General features: G+C 47.3%; 1 protein-coding gene across 1 annotated transcript in view; it reads left to right on the top strand.

Annotated features, from left to right (window-relative positions):
* Positions 1 to 18341, top strand: part of cdk6 (cyclin-dependent kinase 6) — a 35468-nt gene that overhangs the window by 5371 nt on the left and 11756 nt on the right. Inside the window, exons 3-4 of the mRNA XM_048229517.1 lie at positions 144 to 279; positions 5613 to 5780. Coding sequence (XP_048085474.1) covers positions 144 to 279; positions 5613 to 5780 — 304 coding nt within the window. The remainder of the gene's footprint in view (positions 1 to 143; positions 280 to 5612; positions 5781 to 18341) is intronic.

Below are 18341 nucleotides of genomic sequence, written 5' to 3'. Positions count from 1 at the left end.
AATGGCACTGACGCTGTAGTATATTTCACTTCAATTCCTACAGTAAATGAGACTGAAAATGGTGTTGGAATCCATTTAAATGAACTAGCCTCCACAAAATGGTGTAAATAGCTGAGAAATGCCACTGCTCTCATTTCCTCCAGGCTCTTTGACGTGTGCACTGTATCCCGAACCGACCGAGAGACCAAACTGACTCTGGTGTTTGAGCATGTGGACCAAGACCTGACCACATACCTTGAGAAGGCGCCAGACCCAGGGGTACCCCCCGAGACGATTAAGGTACTACCCGCTAATGTCAATTTGCTATGCTAATGACCTTCAATGAATGCAAGGACTAAGCTCTCAAGGTCTCAGACTCTCTCCCAGAAAGTGCCGAAAGGTATGGCAAGCAGCCGGGGCGACTTTTTGCAGGAGGTGCCTTGGCTTAGCTCGCCCAGGCAGATGTAGTACAGCTCTCCCACACATCACAGTGAGCCTGGGCCTTTTGAAGACCAGTCCATGTGGTAGATGGGCTCCTAATTAGAGGGCCAAGCCCTTGTATGCTTCTCTATTTTCATTCTGGCCTCTCTGTTTTTTTCAAACCGTGGATTGGGCCGAGGAATGTTGTTTCAGTGTGTGGGTGTGTGAGTGTGTTAGTGTGTGTGTGTGTGTGTGTGTGAGGGAGAGCGAGTCTTGGTGTGAGTGTGTGCATGTGTGTGTGTGTGTGTGTGTGTGTTAGCATGTGTGTGTGTGTGTGTGTGTTAGCATGTGTGTGTGTGGGTATATGTGTGTGCACCTTCAGTCACTATCCCAGTAGTTCACATTTCAGGCCAAGCAGAATAGTGTTAATGGAAAGACCTTCCGGCTCAAAGCAGGCTGTTGGTAGCATTCATTCAGATAGACTGGAGCTGCTATCAGTCTATTAGGGATCCTGTTGTGTGACAAGTGACACAGAGATCCCTTTCAGGATGAAAAAGGTGCGGAACGGAAGTTCTCCAAGTTCCACTCCATCACCTAGAGTCACAGAGTCTATTTTTACCTGTTCCCACACTTTGACTTTTCAGTCTTTTTTCCCTTACCTCAGGCTTTGGGTTTTGTTACACTGTCGTATGGGAAAGCGTTCTCAGTGGCTACTCCTCTTCAAATTGATTGTTGCCGACTGAGTGTTGATTGACAAAAAAATCCCCCTTTCATAGAAAAGTTTTGCTACTTTTGTAGCCTAAACCAGCTTATTACAGTGAACAAGGAAGATGAGTCACCATTTGTCCTCATTTCAATGTCATTTTTGCACACATAGCACACATAATGGTTAAGAAAAAAACAGCAACCTAAAATGGGAAGTGTAAAGGCTCTATTTTGTTTGTATTAAGTATTCTATTTTTGTAAGAGATTAAAAGTATTATAGATATTCATGACTGCAGTCATTGAAGGGAAATGGAAATGTCTCCCCTCCATTCCAAAAAACCCTTGACACTCGGTCAGGAAATCAGTGATGTGGAAACGTGGACGAAAATGTCCTCCTGCTTCAGACTACAATAACTCCTTTAAACGGAGAACAGGGGGAACCTGCCCATATGGCAGAGGGGCCCGGAACTGATCCAGCCCCAATCGGGCCCGGACCCGTCCCAGTGTCTTCTCTCTGTTGACTGGGGTGGAGGACGACCAGAACCGAGAGAGTATATACGCGAGTCACGGGAGGACACAAAAGAGTCACTTCAGTGTGCGTTTGGTGGAACATTTGAAGCCCCCCTGTTCCTCATAGAGAAGCACCTCCATGCCAGCAATTAGAAGGATCCAGAAGCTGGTTGGCGAGACCACCCCTCCCCTCCCTCCCCCACTGAGTGGTGCCAATTTAGCTGTGTGCGATCTGGTGCCACCGGACCAGTTCAGTGAGGACAAATGCTGCCGATTGCCCAAAGATGGTGGCCACAGTCTGCCTCCCTCTCTTGAGCCACCACTTGTTTCTACTCCTAACCCTTTTTGACCCCCTATCCCATCCCACTCCGCTACAACCCTCCCCACCCCCACCACCCCACACACACACACACCCATTCCGACCCTAACCCTCCCCAAATCGCCACAACTTCATTTAGAGAGGACACCAGATTGCAGAGGCCTTCACCCCCTACTGACATAAAACCCACCCCTCTGCCCCCTCACCCCACCCTCACCCCCACACACACACACACACCCCATCCTGTCCACTCCTGCCCCATTTTAGACCCACCGCATGGTAATTGATGAAAGAGGCCCCAGGAATGAAATGAGCTGGAAGGACATCAAGCGGCTCCCCCTGCCTTGGGGGAGTGCGGCTGGCCTGGGCTGGGTTGGGCAGGGCTGGGGGCCTCGGCGGGCCCCGCGCGCCTTGCAGGGCCCCGTCTCCAGGGTCATAAAGGGGAGCTTAATGAAGCGTGGGGAGGGAATTACACTAACGCTAACAGGCAGATGTCCTGCATTGTGCCCGGCCACAATAAACAATATGGCCGCCTCTCCAGTATTAGCATAAGAAAGAGTTGGGGAGGGAAAGCTTTCTCTCTCTCTCTCCCTCTCTCTCTTTCTCTCTCTCTCTCTCCCTTTCTCTCTCTCTCTTTCTTTCTGTTGCTGTGTTTTGACTGCTTTTTTTAAGGTTTGGTTTGGACGCTGATGGTTGAGGGAGTGTTGGGGTGGTGAGGACTTTTTCCCCCTTCTTTTTCTTTTTCTATTTCTCTTTCATTCGACTCTTGAGTTTCTGCCTCAAACCAGCCACCACTACCCTCCTCCAGCCCCCCCTCTCTCTCCCTCTCTCTCCTTCTCTCTCCCCTTCTCTCTCCCCTTCTCTCATTCTCTCTGGTGGGTTGGTGGGGGTGCTATGATCAACAGGTGTGACTTGGGTCACTCTTTTGTTCTTGTCTGGGGTGGGTGTGGAGAGGGAAGCACTCCTCCCCAGCAGGGTCCTTTCAGGTGGACACTCGAGTGTCAGTCAGCCACATTCCTGCGCTGAATGGACGCGGTGTGGGCCCCCGCTCCGCTCCGCTTGGGCTAGTGTCCCCGCAGGCTACCCGCAGCGGCAGCCCTTCAAAGTGCTCCTGGTCTCTCCACACAGCAAGGGGTGTTAGATTACACCACACACACACACACACACATACACACACTGTACATAGAGACACACACACAGACATACATGTATACTGTATATACAAAGATACACAGAGAGAGAGAGAGAGAGAGAGAGAGAGAGAGAGAGAGATACTGTACAGACACACACACACACACACAGGCAGACATACATGTATACATATGCAATAACATACACACACACACACACATACAGACAGACAGACAGACAGACAGACAGACACACACACACACACACACACACACACACACACACACACACACACTCAGGAAACCCCAAGTCTGAACTGAGATGGTCAGCAATATGATTGGATTCATTGTCCTCCTTTTTTTGTGAGAGGAGTGTAGATATATATCTCTGGAGGAGGAGATTTCATTAGGAAGCAGCTTGCTCACACTGAACTCATCCTGACTGTAAACGCCTCAGCAAATCTGCTGAGTACAGCTGTCATGGGTTAGCTCATGGATGACACACAATAGGCCCCAGAAATGTTTGTGTTTGTCCCATAGTCACCTTCATGAGATAATCTGTGTTTGTGTGTGTGTGTGTGCGTGCGTGTGTGCAGGAGCACGCGTGGGCGCGTGTCTTTTTGTCTTATTTCCAATGGCGTCAAAAGGAAACATGGTGAAATGGCTATGTAAAGCAAACTTAAAGGAACTCAAGGGGTGGGGGATTGATGGTGGTGGTGGATATGTGTGTGTGTGTGTGTGTGTGGGCGGGGGGGTGATACCATTGTGTCAACCCCCCCAAAATAACTGCCTCCTCTTCCACAGATCCCTCGGTCTGTCAGGTCATGGCTGGGGGGACATTCAAAAAGGAGGCCTTGTTTATGCTCGCAACGCGCGGCCTAGGACCCCTCTCACTCACTCACACACACACTCACTCACTCACTCACTGACTCACTGACTCGCTCACTCACACAAACATACTCAAACACACACACACACGTTTCCTGGGCCCTGATCCCCTTTCTTCACATTGTGAGGTGTACTGCACTGCCCCCCCCATCCCTACAACCCTCAACCCATGATACTCTCACCCCCACCAGCCACCCCCTCCCCCTCACCACACACACACACCACTCGCACCCCACACCCTTCCACACACACACACACAACCAGCATGGCCGGCCCCGCGCCGTTTGCAAATGCTTTCTGCTTGAGTGTGCACACCATTGTTTCAGCAGTTTTAATCACTCACCAGCTGGCTGGCCAGTGAATGGGAGCTGTGGGCCCAGAGCCATGTCACTTGTGAGGTCTTGGACGTGGGCTTTTTGGGGGGTAAGACTGGACTGCTGCGGGCGGCACAGGACGGAGTGAAGTGAATTCGTGCAGCAACTGTGACCGCCCCCCCCACCACCCCTTTCTCCCCCCTTCCTCCACCCCTCGGCTCCCCAAGCCCCCCGAACCACGTTGACACCACCACAACTCTAATAAACACTTTCTTTCTCTTTCTATTTCTTTGTCTCGTGTGTGTGTGTGTGTGTGTGTGTGGTTTTTTTCCGTGGTTTTTAGTTTTTTCGCGCTCTTTTCCCCTCCATGTTGTCAACCGCTTGTTGACTCCTCCACTATCGCTTAGGCTTGCCCCTACAACTGCCACAACCACCATGGCCATCAGGTTCTCCTTATGTCGTTATGCAAGTTCCACAAGAGGAAATGGCCGTTGAGCCTTTCAGCATATTCGATCTTTTCTTTCTTTCTCTTTCTCTCTCCTTCTCTCCCTTTATTTTCCCCCTTCTCTCTCCCACTCTCTCTCACTCCCCTCTCTCTCTCTCTCTCTCTCTCTCTCTCTCTCTCTCTCTCTCTCTCTCTCTCTGAGTGCCTGTGGCATTAGGCTCTGCTCTCAGGCTGTCCCTGAGACCCCGAACAAGTGGATCCACAATTAGCCGGCGTGATCCAGAGACGGCAGCTGCAGGGAAACGGAGGCCCGCTGAAACTGGGCCTCACGGCTGCGAGGCTTTTCCTGCCTCGGCGCAGCCGTGTCAGTTATCAACATCTGCCACACTCCTGCTTTTAAAGGGACCACAGTCTCTTAAAAAAAAACGAAAAAAGAAAAAGGAATAGAAAAAACAAACCTGTCTTTCCTTGCTTCCAGTCACTACGAGAGCGCTAGTGTATCAGTTAGCAGGCGGAAACAGACAAAACCAGAGGAGTAAAAAAAAACAAGGGCTATTCTGGTTCTGCATTCTGGTTTGGCTGCTGCAGTTTAAGGGATTTCCTAACCAGTCAATCCAGAAGTTTCATTTCATATGGTGCTTTGAGAGGCTACACGTCTGAATACAGACTAATGCAGTTTTGATTAGTGTATGCAATGTCAGCCATTTTGTTTGTCATACAGTTGTAAACACCACAGGGTTCTTACTTCTGTAAAGGATGCTGAACTCTACACCGACTTAACACTGACATGACAAATGTATGCAATTACAACAGCAAGTAACAATGAGTAGCATTTGTAGTTGTTTTGTAAGTTAATTCTTATTTATTATCTTTTTCTTCTTCCTGTTCTGTCTCTTTTTCAGGATATGATGTACCAGCTGCTTCAGGGTCTGGACTTTCTTCACTCTCACCGTGTTGTGCACAGAGATCTGAAGCCACAGAACATTCTGGTAACCAGCGGTGGTCAGATCAAGCTGGCTGACTTCGGCCTGGCGCGAATATACAGCTTTCAGATGGCACTTACCTCAGTGGTGAGTACTACCTCAGCCCCCAACCCCATAGAGGAAGCTAACTCTGCATAAAAAAAGGCAGCCAATAGGTCCCCACAAAACTAAGCACAGAAATCATGTAAGTAAATGGACTCTATTCAAGTGCATACTAGGTCCTGGCTCTCCCTGGTGTAGTCCTCCAAATCCATTCTATTAGAATAGTGGGATTTCTAAGGAAGGGGATTCTAAATATAGCAAATGTCTCATAAGCATTTTGCTCCCACATCCCAAAGACAAAGGGTTGTTCATCAGGGACAAAAGGCTTGCTTGAGGCCTTTCCTCTGAAAACCTGATCCCTCTTTCTCCCTCTTTCTCTCTCACTATCTCTCTCTCTCTCTCCAATCTTATCTCCCTAGCTGTTGTTCTTTTTTATCACTCTGTATTGTCTTTGATCTGTCAGCTTTCTTTCCATTTCTCGTTCCATATGTTTGCAGAGGCTGTCTATGTTGGCAAAGTTCTCTACAATAATATTCAGATCTTTCCTCCATTGTTGGCTTTTGAGTAATGTGACACATGTGGCAGACGGCGAAATGATTGGTCGGTCCCTGGAGACTGGCGTGGAAAGCCACCAATCAGATGTGACAAGCGTGAGATGGCCACCAATAAGACAGCAGTCCAAAGAGCCTTGTGCACGTAATCTGTAAAGTGAGAATGACAGCGGCGGTCGGAGAGGCCCAGGATTCACGAAGGGCTCAGGTGAAATCGATCACAAGATCGGGTCGGGCCGGTGAATTCCTGCGGCCCCTGCTCTTTGAAGTCCAAGCCTCTCGCGGAGGGTTCTGATGTCAAGAGATAGGCTACATCGTCGTCGTCGTCTGAAAGGACTTTGTATGGGTTTTTTTCACCCTCTCTTTCGTTCTTTCTCTTGCTCCTTTGTAGAGGACGACAGGGACAAGACCCTTCAGTCTGCCGTACCTTTGGGAAATTAGCAACCATGCGGTTCTTTTTGTGTGGAACTAGCACAGAGCTAAAGTAATAATACTGTAACATCAACAACATATCTTTCCCCAATCTGTTCAATCTTGTAGTCAACTATATGTACACAAATGTTTGCTGTTTACCAGAAAATGTCATCAATTGGTACCTTAACAGTGAACAACTTGAATGACTGTGAAAGTTGAAGAGCGGCTGTGAATTCATTGTTTCCATGTCTGCCTCGTCTTCCTTGACTGCCTTGATGGGTTTACAGCGATCCCTTGTGTCATTTGTGTGGTTTCGGTGGTTTTGCGAGCGATACGACTCTGAGCCGTTGTGCAGCAAACCCAACGACCTTCACTAGGGCTGCGCTCATTTTAACTTGGGTCACTCATGCGTGCCTGCCCTACTATCACCTGGGAATCCACCCGAGACACCAGAAAGTACCTCTGCACTGTTCACAGCTTTTGTGGGTTGGGGAGGGGGCCGTTTGGGGAGAGCCGAAGACAGAGTAAAAGGAGCTTGGTAGATGGAAGACGGCATCGTTACACTAAGAGACTACGATACTAAGAGAGATCAGGTGAACTGTGGAGCTGAAAGAAGTGAGTTTGGGGAGGGAAGGGCTAAGAGGAAAAGAGATTGTGTGTGAGTAGAGATAAAGACGAGAGAGAGAGAGAGAGAGGGGGGCAAAGAGAATTGGAGATCCTAAGAGAGACGGAGGTGTTCAGATAGTAGCGTGTGAACCGACGCTCGGGCATACGGATCTCTGTCCTCCCTGATTGGTTTCCCCTCCTGGAATCCCCCTATCACCTGCCCTCCCTTGCAGCCAAACCAAACAGACAAGAGAAAAAGAAAAACAAATTCCTCTTTTTTTCCCTAGCGTTACTGTACACCTTAAAAAATGGAAACGGTCATAACGACGACATGAAACCTCCTACCCTCTTCCACAGTGAATGGTGGTGGCCGCCCCCGCAGTGCAGTTTTAGTAAACCACCAGAGAGTATGCTGCCTAGTTTTACCAGGTGAAGAGCTTTATAGGGGAATTGGGTGCATGTGAAAGGTGTGTGTGTGTGTGTTTGTATGTATATGTGTGTGTGTGTGTGTGTGTGTGCGCACGATGCACGTGCATGTGTGTTAATGTGTGTGTGTGTGTGTGTGTGTGTGTGTGTGTGTGTGTGTGTGTGCGTGTATGTGTGTGTTTGTTGTATGACGCATACCCAGCAGCAGGCTGTCCTGTGAGAGGTGGCCTGATTCAAATGAGGCTGGTCTGGGGTTGTGATACATTCATGACATGACTCGGCTGAGGGGAAAAAAAACATAAGCAGCAAATTTGCATAAGGAGCTCTGGTGGGGATTTTTCTCTAACTGAAATGGCAGCACTCTGTCATCTCTCTTTATGAGAAGTGTGTAATTTATCTCACGTTGGACCTTCTTCTGTGAACCAGGCCATTGTTCCTTCCATAAATGTGTAATGAATGTCAAGGGCCTTCACTGTACATGTCTAACAGGGGCTTTATGTTGCAAAGAGGACCACCAGCCAGCTAGAGAAAACAAAGTTTTCATGACATGTTGGAATTTCTTTTTACAAAATGGCCTTGGCTATTATTTTTCCATAATCTCCTTTGGCCTGATGTGTTTGTTGAAGACTGACTTCTAGTCACCCCACTCTGCGCCCCCCCCCCCCATTCCAGTCACCATGACATGAGAGAGAGAGGGAAGTGGCAAAAAGCACGACAATCCCAGACCACCCATCTGGCAGTACAGAGTTAGAGATTAGCATGACCATACAATTCTCCTGGGTCCTACTGCATTGTGCCGCATTCAGATGGACTCCAGCCCCCCTCCTCGCCCCCCACCCCCACCCCAGTCCTTGTCCACGTCGCCTGATTGACAGCCCTAAGCTTCTGACTCCAGGAATGAACACAGTGGTGGCAGCAGCGATGGTGGAGGCAGCCAGTGGCAGCGGCAGCAGACAGCTTGTTGGGAACACTGTAGTATCTGAAAGGGAACGAAGGGCTTGAACCCAGGGGGTCACTCCCATGCACCGACTGCCACAACTCACTCACGCAACATTACACGGATGACATGGCCTAATGAAGATAAGATTGGGATCTTTTCTCAGTGCGTTACACTTTTTCTATGCTTAATTCATAGTGTTCATGTACCATGTAGGGAGAAACAGTCATTCTATCAGTTCATGCCCTCAAAAAAAAATCTGTATGTGACAGAGTTGTTGACGGTATATGTTATGCTTTGAGTCATGTTTTTTTTCACTTTCATCTTCACATATATTTTCCCACCGATGTTGATCTTTTCTGATGTTGCTTCAGTCCATCTGTTTATACAGTACTTCTATAAGCCAGTGGCTATATCTAAGGTCCATGTGGCTCCTGTTACTGTAGTTTTATTAAAACAAGCATGGCAACAGGTTTTCCACTAATGAAGCTTGAGAGGAAGATGGCCTCTTCATGAGTGCTGATGTTTTCAAGAGCTTAAGGAAAGCACTCGTAACCACATTTGCTGACACACCGCAACTTGATTTGGGGAGTGTCAGCTATTGACATTGAAATGAATTGACACTTTTCAGCCACCTCCGACTTTCTGAAGAGAAAGGACTTCTTAGGTGTAGGCTAGAGGTCGAAAAACACTCTACCGGACTCGGCAAGACCAGACCTGATGGGACCTGGGAGAGTCAAGTGTCTTGACACTTCGGCAACACTGAAAAATGGACTATTCACACATGAGTTACAGCGTCAGTTGCTGGGGTCAAATAGGGACTCAAAATGGCTCCATCTATCACATTCATTGGCTGCAGGGCCAAACTTGCTTGACCTGATACCGGAGAAATCGACCAAATCAAAAGACAACATCTTTTGTCAAGCATCTTTTGAGTTCTACAATTCCTTGTGATTCTAAAACAAAACAAGATGGATGATATCTTGAAACTTCACTCCTTCAAAAAAACATTATAACATTATTAAATATTATAATGCAATTCTGAGTAAAAATTATTTATAATATTGATTGATGCGACATGAGATGGCTGTATTTTGATTACCTCCATGACAGAAATCCTCCTCTCTTGTACTGTCCTCAGTGTACTTTATGGACGTGTTAGCGTGTCTCCAGCCTTGGTCCTTCAGGCATGGTGCCTCTGTACCTCTGAGACCACAACTTTCACACAGTCCCCCCTATAAACAGACTTCTAAGGTAATGCCGATACTATGTTGTTCAAATTGATTTTTGTGCCAATAGCAGTCATTGTAATAGGAGACAGACTGGATTGTCCCATGAAAGCGATTAAGAGCCTGGCTCTGTTAGCGTCATGTGCACCACATTGCACATGAAATTGGATTTGGGAACAGCAGGGAAATGCCACTAATAATTTATATCCAGCTGATTATAATTGCATATTTTGGAGCGACCAGAAATCAAAAGAACCATCCCAGAGGAGCGTCTCAGAGAAGTTTCTTCCGTTTTCGGGTTTCTTTCTTTTCCCCTCCTGGGTAGTCTCAGAACCTGTTTTAAGCGCATTCCATCCCATGAGGGGCTAATGAATTACTTGCCGTGTTCTGCAGCAGCACCATGCTGTTTGTTTGCAGGGCCCGCAGTGTCTCCAGACCTCAGTGCCTCAAAATGTTATCAGCCGATTCCTCCAAACCATATTTAGAGCACACACCAAAATAGAATCTGTCTGCTGCAAATTTTATTATGCAGAGAGAGCGAGAGAGGGGAGGAGAGAGAGAGAGAGAGAGAGAGAGAGAGAGAGAGAGCCTTCAAGTCATACAGCTGTTTTGCAACAGGAGAAGGGACTTGCTTAAACTCTGCTCTGCAGACATCTTAAAGAATTGCCGCCCCACTCAAACCCCACCGCCACGACCACCAAAAACCCACTCTTCCAGAAAAATGTCTCTTTTTTGTTGCTTTTCCTCTTCCCTGCATACCACAAACTCCAAAACAACAACTGCTGTGGGAGTCCTTTGGGTCTGTCACTTCCTTCCCTTCCGACGATGGAATGAATTCCTCATGTTGGCAACACCTACAGACCACCGCCTGAGCTAGCTCTCACCCCCATGTCTGCCAACATCCTCATTCCTCTTAAGTCCCATCATCCTGACAATCAGGTTTCAAAGTCAAACACTGAGTTTAAAATGGTTCACCTATTGTTCATGCCAGTTATTGCCATGTAGTAGGACACATGTCGTTTTGCATCGCTTGCCCAACAAGACAGACACGGACAGGCCATTTAAGAAGATGCTGTGAATGGCTGTGCAGGAGATGTGTGCTGCTGTGATGGGACTGCATGAGGAATGTCTCACTGAAACACTACTGGTCACTTCAGGCCAGTGAAACAAAACTGAATGTAAGACGAGACGTTTTTGAGATGCTTTGCCCAACAGAGTTGTCTTGCTTCTTGGTGCATGTAGTTTTTTGGTCTTTTTGGAGAGGTTTATGTAAGTGAATTACAGCTCAAAGCATTTCTCACACTGCAGTAGTTGTCGGGTACAGGTAGTTAACTTGGCATGTTTGAAATCTTCATGACTTCACATCACCCACACACTGATATATTGACATATTTGACAAAGGTCACATTTAGGGGATATGAAAAACACAATAGCAAGCTGAAAACATAATCACAGTGCAAGAAACATATTTCGACATACAGGTGTATGCAGTGAAAGTGCGTTTAGTTGAAGCCGACATTTGTAGACTCCAGTAGGACCTGTATCGTAGTTGGTGATAGGTTAGATTACAGACAACCTGATAAAATGTGCACTTTGCTTGTGATATTTATCACTTCTGATAAAAGAGTAATCCAAATGAATAACTTAATTAAACATGATGGCCCTCAAAGCACTGTATGGATGAAAAGGTGTGTGGAGGTATGAACATTCATCACTGACCATATTTTTGCCATTAGCACTGTACCACAACCTCCATTACAATCTCCATCTTTTCTGCCTGTTGTGTGAATCAGACACAACATTGAGAGTGGCAGATTATGAAGGTCTAGTGTTGTCATCCCCAAACAGACAAAAGTCTGTGCAATGAGTGGCGTGTGCCAACAGACGCTGCCTACTAACAACGGTTCCCCTTCGCCCATCTGTCTTTACCAGTCCGCTTGCAAAATGGCCGCCCCACACTATGGCAGAAGAAGATTCTAGAAAGCATTAGGGGGTCATGGGAATAATTACTAGGGACTTTACACAGTGATAAAATTTATACCTTCCCTGTTCTGTAAGTCACTGAAGTCTGCTAAGTAGATAAATGCAAATGTAATAAGGGCAAGGAAGCTAATATTCTCAACTAACCAACTCAGGCTGTGTGTGAAGGGTTGGCTTGTACTCAAACCTGACTCAGCAAAAATTGAACTTTCCCTCTGGTCTTCAAATGACTGTGCATGATAACTGCTACCACTGACTTTGTTTCAGATTTGGATTTCGATATGTGTAGGCGCGAACTTCATCATTGTCGTTACTATGCATAAGCTGGACGAGATGACTCATCGAAAACCAACTGAGGCTCTGTCAGTGGATGGCCCGGCTGCTCTGTCATATCTGGCTCGAACGCTGCCTCATAGCACGTCTTAGTGTTAGCGTTGGCCAGCAGACAAACTTGAGTAGGCTGCAAATCACAATGAATCAGTCGATGGACCACAGACAAAGCTGTTTTGCAGTCAAATAACAAGTCCTAGGGTGGCTTTCCGAGTCAGGAGGGGAAGTTCTGTTTTTAACATATGGTTTTCGAACGCTTGTTTGGTTGCTTAGTTACAGCAGCCCATGTTTCCACCGATGGTGTAAGATCCCAGGAGTTATCAGTACAGTGCAGAGGCTGAGTGTGGTTTCATATGCACATATCTTGCTCGATAACCCTTGTCTAAATATGACATTTAAGATAATATTCACCTGAGATATTTATCTTAAAACTATAATTAATTAAGCATGCATATTAAAGATTCTTAAGAGCTGACTAAGTGAACTGTACACTTAGCTTATCTTAGCTATTAGCTCTGTGTCTGTCTGTATTACTATAGAAGCTAATAGCTTGTGGATTCCAATAACTCAGCAATTAAGCTACACACTCAAAACCCTCTGCATGGCTTAACCACAGAATCATTATCATAAAACACAAAATGTTGAAGTGGAATGAAACTTGTCAGTAATGGTTGTAACTGGGCAGGGGTGGAGTGGAGTATCTGGAGTACCCGGGTTGTACACCTGGAATAACAGGTGATGCAATATCTTTGTCCCTAGAAAAATAAAGAGAGAGTGAAAGAGAGAGAAAGAGAGAGTGAAAGAGAGAGAAAGAGAGAGTGAAAGAGAGAGAAAGAGAGAGTGAAAGAGAGAGAAAGAGAGAGTGAAAGAGAGAGAAAGAGAGAGTGAAAGAGAGAGAAAGAGAGAGTGAAAGAGAGAGAAAGAGAGAGTGAAAGAGAGAGAAAGAGAGAGTGAAAGAGAGAGAAAGAGAGAGTGAAAGAGAGAGAAAGAGAGAGTGAAAGAGAGAGAAAGAGAGAGTGAAAGAGAGAGAAAGAGAGAGTGAAAGAGAGAGAAAGAGAGAGTGAAAGAGAGAGAAAGAGAGAGTGAAAGAGAGAGAAAGAGAGAGTGAAAGAGAGAGAAAGAGAGAGTGAAAGAGAGAGAAAGAGAGAGTGAAAGAGAGAGAAAGAGAGAGTGAAAGAGAGAGAAAGAGAGAGTGAAAGAGAGAGAAAGAGAGAGTGAAAGAGAGAGAAAGAGAGAGTGAAAGAGAGAGAAAGAGAGAGTGAAAGGAGAGAGAGAGAGAGAAAAACATGGCACGCAGGGAGCACGTCGTTTAGATATCTCCAGTGCACTCTGAGGAAAAAGGAAGGGGAAAAAAATGAGAGAGAGAGAGAGAGAGAGAGAGAGAGAGAGAGATAGAGAGAAAATCAGTGCTTTCTCAAACTCCACTGAATTGAAAAAAATTGGGCCTGGGGAGGGAGAGAGGAAGGTGTACGTTGGTGTGTGTGTGTGTGTGTGTGTGTGGCGGGGGGTTCCCGAAGGCAAACACATACACACACACACACATATACATGCACGCACACAATGCTCTACCGCGTTCCGTCCGTCTTATTTGGTATTTCCTGTGTGACCCCTGCTGTCGGTCGTCCTTGGGGCAGTGCGCAGCCCTGCTCTTGGGCTGCTTGTCTGCACTGATTGTTGACGGGGGCTTGGCTGCAGGCCAACACAGGAGGGGGGCTTGATTGAGGATGGCGCTGGTGTGTTTTGGTGAAGAAGGGAGGGGGGGTGCACTCGTGGAAGGGGGGTTGACTTTGGTAGTGGTTTTTGGATGGTGGTGGTGGTGGTGGGCAGGGGGTTAGAGGGTGGCATCTGGATATTAAAGCCTTGCCTGTATCTACGAAGAAGAAGAAAAAAAAAAACAGAATAAAATTACAGCATATATCAGGAATTTTCCGACTAATGATGTGCGGATGTGGCGGTGCTGGGGAAAAGAGCCTGACTGTGCTTTCTTTGTTCGAGTTGAGAGGGCCCCATGCAGCATTCCTGTAGGCCCTGCATACTTTGGCAACAGTGGTGGAGTTTTTAAAAACTGTATACAGTTTATGCGCAGGGCTCCTTTGTGACTTCATATGTCTTTTTTTTTTCTTCTCGGACTCCTTTCTTGGCAAGGCTCAACAGTATTGTTGCTATTTAAATAGTCTTTTTATTTTACAAAAGAAAAAAAAAAGAAAAGAAAAGAAGAGGAGGTGGAAAAAAGACACACACACACACACACACACACACACACACACACACACACACACACACACACACACCAAACAGAAAGAAAACGAATGACTCAGGGGCTTCAAAATAATGGTGTTTACTGCCTGTGTGACGGCAGGGCTAAGAATGGCCCTCACTCGAGACAAAACACCAAGCTCAGGAGGAAAGAGTTTGACCCCTCAGGGTGCTGTCGACATTCACTCTTTGGGTTTGACTAGCATTCCTCCTCTCGCCTCTTACATACTGTAACTTCTGTGTTTTGTGTCACACCACTTCGCTTCCTGGTGGCATTTCGAATTTGGTTTATACTCAGCATTTGCATAAATATGCGAAAACTGGAATTCAAATTATTCGTTGCATTTCGATTCCGGGTCAGCAAAACTGTCAATGACACAAAGAGAGGCAGTGTTTCACAGCTCAGTGATACGTCCCGTAACATAATAGATGCTGTCATGCATGCATCTACATGCAAACGTGCAAATCCCATCTTGCTTCTTCCTGGAAGCTTGCAAGACTCGACTCTGTAGTATCCTTCATTGCACCATCACAACGACTTTGGAGGAAGACCATGCAACGGGGGCCATGTTTGAAAAACAACAAACCATGTGCATCCTTATCTGCTAAACTCATCGGCGGGGAGACGCAGCGCACGCTCAGGCCTCAGCTATCATGATCACAGCATCTATTATGAGTTTGGGGCTATTGTTAGCGTGTTGGGTCGTCACTCTAAGGAAGCAGCATCCGTCCTCTCTGCCTCGCGAACTTGTCTCTTTAAAAAAAAACGAAGCAGGAGAAGCAGAAGCGGTGTTTCGGGGCCAGTTCCCTGAAAGAATGCGGATGGAGGCTCTATATCGAAGGAGCCCTTTCATCCTTTGCTTCCTTTGAGAGAGATGGAATGTAAACATGGGCACCGGCCAACCCCTATCTCCGCGGCTTACTCTTAATCACGTCGGGTCGCTATTGTTTTAATTCCGCACAAGGAAATCAAAGGCTTCGGGCATGTGTGTGTGTGTGTGTGTGTTTGAGTGAGGGGCACGGAGGGGGCTGGCCCGCCTTTTCACAGACATAGGAGTGAAGTCACACACTGGTACAGTAGAGTATAGCATAGTCGGGGATGGGGGCGGTGGGTCCAGTCTGGAAGGGCGTTTTTTTTCCTCTCTCTCTTTTGGTTTCTTAAGTCTGACAAGGAGGAGAGGATGTTGGGCTCGGGTCAGTCAGTGCTCAGGAGCGGAGAAAGCCAGCTGGCCCGCTGGTCACCCTCCCCTTCCCTCCCTCCCTCCCTCCCTCCTCCATCCCTCCATCCATCCCTCCCTCCGCACCCCCCCACTCACAAGGAGAGAGAGGCGAGAGGAGAGGGAGAGAAAGTGTGTGTGTGTGTGTGAGAGAGAGAGTGAGAGAAGAGAGACCGAGAGAAAGAGAGAGAGAGAGAGAGAGAGAGAGGAGAGCGTTCTCACCAGAAAGGAATGCACAGAATGCTCTCCTTTAATCTGCAGTCAGGCTGGACCTCTTTATCTGACCCTCACATTACCATGCTGCTCCAGCACAGCGGTGCGGTGCACTGCACAACCCAGCCCAGCACTACTCTGCACTGCACGGTATGGTACAGCATAGCACAGCAAGGCAACACGGACACTAAGCCTCATAGCCCACTACCTGACTCTTGATGACACACAGTGAAACATACACAGTCTTCTCCTTGAAGATCTACATAGTGCATTTCTGATGCATGACACACACAGTGAGAGACACAGAGAGTGAGAGAGGCAGTAAAAAGACAGAGGGATAGAGAGAAAGAGAGAGAGAGAGAAAGAGAGAGTCATCTCAGCACTGCTCTTGGGTAAAGGCAGCACAGCTCAGCTTCTCAGCCCAGCAGCAGCCTCTGACAGTGGCCTGTTTGTGTGCTGAAATGAAAATAAGCCCGCGGAGAAGAGCCCGAGCCCTCAGTCCAGCAGCATCGGGAGAGCAGGCAGGGGCTGCGAAGGGGAAAGACCTTGACAGGGGCTGGGTGAAAGGGCCCCGTCATCTCTCGCTTTCTGCCGCAGGACACCGCGACACATGCGAAAAAGCCGCTTTTGCAAAAGTCCTCACTTCCTACAGAAGTCCACGCAAAAGTCCTCACTTCCTACAAAAGTCCACGCGAAAGTCCTCACTTCCTACAAAAGTCCACGCAAAAGTCCTCACTTCCTACAAAAGTCCACGCAAAAGTCCTCGCTTCCTGCCCCCGTGCACCCTGGCATTTGCAAAAAGTTGCGCTGGAAGGATTTAAGAAAAGAATAAAGACACACTGAGATGCAGTGTGTATATGCACATGCATTTGCACACTTGCACAGACACAAACACACACACACACGGCAGTGTCGTCACCTTATCTGATTCATGCACCCACTATCGTCATCACACCCCACCACCACCACCCCTCTGGGAGTTTTCCATGATGGCATAGGTAGAAGGTAGAACCATCAAGGGCTGTTGCTAGCGTGTCACTATGCTCCTCTGTGGTGCAGCCTTCTAATAATTGTACTCGACTTGTACTCTGTTGAGAGCGGATATACGTCTGAACTATCACTTAGCGGTGGTGTGTGGTTCTTCCTAGAAATCAGCTCTGCTACCCCAGTTTTTTTTCCTTTCTCTCTCTCGCTCTCTCTCTCTCTCTCTCTCTCTCAAGCTAATGTATGTGCATGTGACTGCATGCATCTGTCAGCGTGTTTGGTTTGTTGTGCAAGACAAACAGATAAGATTATTCTTGTACAGCTTTTTTTGCTATGCACTCGTTACCATCTAACAAGTGGTGAGTGTGAATTTAATTTGTTTGTGCAAATGTGTCAAGTGCGGCTGAAGAGCTGAATGAAGTCAGATGTTGAATGGGTCAGTGAAAGCCTCTCGGTTCATTTTTAGAATGGGTCATATGTACGTTCAGTCACATGACGACCGATACTTAAAGCTTCACATCCTTTTAAGTGCAATGACTTCCTCCCTGTTTCTGCTAAACCAGGAAGACCTCAGTAAGGAAGTGTCAACTTCGCACAAGATCTGCTCTAAATATAACTCTGAACATTTTACATCAGAAAAACGTGAGCACTCCCTCACATCTCTCTCATGCACATACACATGCACGTGTACACACACACACACACACACACACACACACATACACAGACATACACACACATACACACACAGACACAGACACACACACATACAACCAAAGCTGACAAGTACCTTTGATCTCTTAGATGCACATTTCCTGTGAAGCCACTCTAGATATTAGATTATTAGGCAACGTAAAGCTGTCAGAGATCAGTATTTCGTTTCACAATATTTCAAACAGCTGCTTCATTGCCACATTATTATCAGTGGTCACCATCATACATTAGAGCCAAGTCATTTCAGTAAATTAGCACTGTGTCCTCGAGGCTGTTACTGTAAGAACTCCTCAAGGCGGCCATCTTGCATTTCCCACTTCTCTCCTGTACCTGGTCTGCTAGCGCAGTCTGCCTTAGCAGTCAAGCTCTTTTCTCACAGCTCTTTGGAATACATATTTTATTCTCTGCGCTTCTGCTTACAAACACTGGCTCTGCGGCCCCCCTTCCCCTGATGGCAGGCTCGACCAAGCGCTCTCTCTCTCTCTCTCTCTCTCTCTCTCTCTCTCTCTCTCTCTCTCTCTTTTGCCGGCCCCCTCGCCCGAGCCAAGAGCACTGTCGGAAAGCTGGAAAGCGAAGGGAAAGCACCTGGAAGGCGTCCACTTTCTCGAGCGGGGTCACTGAGTTTCGTCTGGAGGCTTTCCCTAGCCGTGGCCGTCCACAATGCTGTCTCTCCTGTACACAAAAACGTTGTCCCACTCCCCCGCCCCTTCCAGCTGTCTGTATAAGGCATTTTTACTGTGCCTCGCGCC

The sequence above is a fragment of the Alosa alosa genome, chromosome 20 (genome assembly GCF_017589495.1).
Source record: "Alosa alosa isolate M-15738 ecotype Scorff River chromosome 20, AALO_Geno_1.1, whole genome shotgun sequence".
Lineage (NCBI taxonomy): Eukaryota > Metazoa > Chordata > Actinopteri > Clupeiformes > Clupeidae > Alosa > Alosa alosa.
The sequence above is the reverse complement of the archived record's forward strand: the minus strand, read 5'-3'. Positions and strand labels throughout refer to the sequence as shown.